This window comes from Austrofundulus limnaeus, unplaced genomic scaffold (assembly GCF_001266775.1).
Source record: "Austrofundulus limnaeus strain Quisiro unplaced genomic scaffold, Austrofundulus_limnaeus-1.0 Scaffold643, whole genome shotgun sequence".
Taxonomy (NCBI): domain Eukaryota; kingdom Metazoa; phylum Chordata; class Actinopteri; order Cyprinodontiformes; family Rivulidae; genus Austrofundulus; species Austrofundulus limnaeus.
This window is the reverse complement of record NW_013953045.1, coordinates 240520-242805: the sequence shown is the minus strand read 5'-3', so window position 1 is coordinate 242805 and position 2286 is coordinate 240520. Positions and strand designations below refer to the sequence as shown.

The 2286-nt window shown below is 35.0% G+C and overlaps 1 protein-coding gene across 1 annotated transcript in view; it reads right to left on the bottom strand.

The window, feature by feature from the left end:
* LOC106531496 (neuropeptide FF receptor 2-like) overlaps nt 1–2286 on the bottom strand; it is an 8742-nt gene that overhangs the window by 4486 nt on the left and 1970 nt on the right. The window contains exon 2 of the mRNA XM_014027374.1: nt 1426–1761. Coding sequence (XP_013882828.1) covers nt 1426–1756 — 331 coding nt within the window. The 5' untranslated portion in view covers nt 1757–1761. The remainder of the gene's footprint in view (nt 1–1425; nt 1762–2286) is intronic.

The following is a 2286-nucleotide window of genomic DNA, read 5'->3' as shown; positions in this document are numbered from 1 at the left end:
TTCAATCTTGCACAGACCACATCCACTGCCTTATCAACAGGAACGCACGTGAAGAGCGACGTAACATCAAAAGAGACCATAGTTTCATCCGTCTCCATGATGACATCCCTCACCTTGTCCACAAAGTCCATAGTGTTCTGTATGTGATGTTCTGAGCTGCCAACTAAAGGACCAAGTATAGACAGCACACTATTCTAAATTGAGCCACATGTTTTGATGTATAATTTGCATGTTTTGTTTTAAAGCTGTATGAAAAGATACATGATACAGGGTATTCATAAGGGTGCTTCAATTCTTATGCACCAGCTCCCTAATAATTCACATCACAGTGATCAATTACATCGCCATTTGTATCATATTTGCTACGCAGGATTCTGTGACCTATATTTTATCAATGTGATCCATTTTTTCCCTCAAAAATCTGTTGTATACTTTATAATGTGAGACCTGTGTTCTGCCCTCTAGTGGACTAACAATGTACTGCAGGAAGTGGAACTTTTTTTTTTTGCCTTTTCAAAATGTCTGCTGACATGAGGTCATCCACACATTTTTTTTTCAGGAAAACTTTTGCTAATTTTAGAGAGGTTACGGTAAAAATAACATCAATATTGTTTGTAATTCTTTAATAAATACTTTCTGTGTTGAAACAATGCATAATTACTTAAAAAATATTTTTAATAGTACAGTTAAACCTTGTTAAAAATTTGTGTATCAAACTCGATACTGCAGGTAAATAAGGTTCTCCAGTCCTGAAAATTCATGTGACATTTTAGTAATTTTAGTAATTTGGTCAACAGTATTCTTGCCACAATACAATACACTATTTTGGATGATTGATTAATTACTGAAATACCATTTGAAAACACATTTAGGCTACTTTCAAAGTGTTTTCCTTTGAAATTATAAGCTCTACGCTGTACTGATTAATTATTTACCTGTTGGATGTCAAAGAAAATTGAGGAAGAAGAGAGAAAAAAGAAAGCAAGAAAATGTCATCAATTTTATAACAGCAATTTTTTATAAAGTGTAAGGTACATCTGTGCCTGAAAAAGGACAGAAACTGTATTTGTGCCTACCACCAAGTGAAATAAATGGCTGTAAAAAGTTCATTGTAAAACAAACAAAGAAGTAAACTTCCTAGAGTGTTCTAAACTTATTAAAAGTTAAAGCAAAACTGTCTTTTGTTTCTTAATTTAACTTTGTTGTGAGCGAAATGTTACCAAAACAGACCAGTGTATCAGATTTGATACAAAAAATATATATCATAAACAAAGTGATGTGGCAAAAAAATGGATTTTGTTTAAAGGCCCAATAAACATCAGTTCAAAAAAATTGGAATTTTCTGACTATTTTTTAAAAGGTTATAGGCTTTAAAGTGTTAACACCTTATATTTGTTTGTGTAAAGCTGAATTTACTACTATTACCTGTTATGATGTTGTCCAGAAGAGTGGTTGGCATGCAGAAAATACCAACCAGCAGGTCACTGATGGCAAGATTGAGAATAAACAAATTGGTGACAGTTCGCATGTTCCTGCTGCGAAGCACAATGAAACACACCACCCCGTTCCCCACCATGCACACCACGAAGATGAGCAGGTAGGACACGGTGAAGACGGCAGCCACGCTGGGTTTGTGCAGGTAGAAGTCCACGTAGGTGATGTTCTGGCGGGTCCAAACATCATCATGTGGCACCGAGAAGCTGGAGAGGTTCAGGTCCTCCGAGGTGGAATTAAAAGCTAGATTCTCAGTCATCATGAGAGCTGGGCGTAAGAGAGACAAAATAGATGGAGACAGGTGGCTTTGTTATACACTGAAAAAAAGGATTTTTGGGTATAGTAACATTTATTTAATTATTATTTTAAATTTCACAAAAAAATCAAAATCTCTAAACTACTGGAATTTACTAAATAAACAATACACATTATATTATATATCAGTATTACTGTACAAAAAAATTAAATGCTAATATTATTTTACCAGTAATATTGAAGTGTTTTTTCTGGACAGCACATAAACATGAATATATGAAGTAACTTCAACTCTTCTGGACTAAAACTGAGGCTGCATGCACACACAAAGGCTGCTGCTCCTCATTCCCTTGCTTCACTTTTCAAGGAGAGGACAAGACATGGTGGAAATAAAACATAAGTTGTCTGATTTCTTTTGCTTGAATACATTTGTTGGTGTGCAATAGTTTGATGACATTTAGTTGTCAGGGAACAGGGAATGCATATTGTAGCATTCTGCTGTATTTGGCTGTTTGTCATGTGACTGCAGTGGAGGAT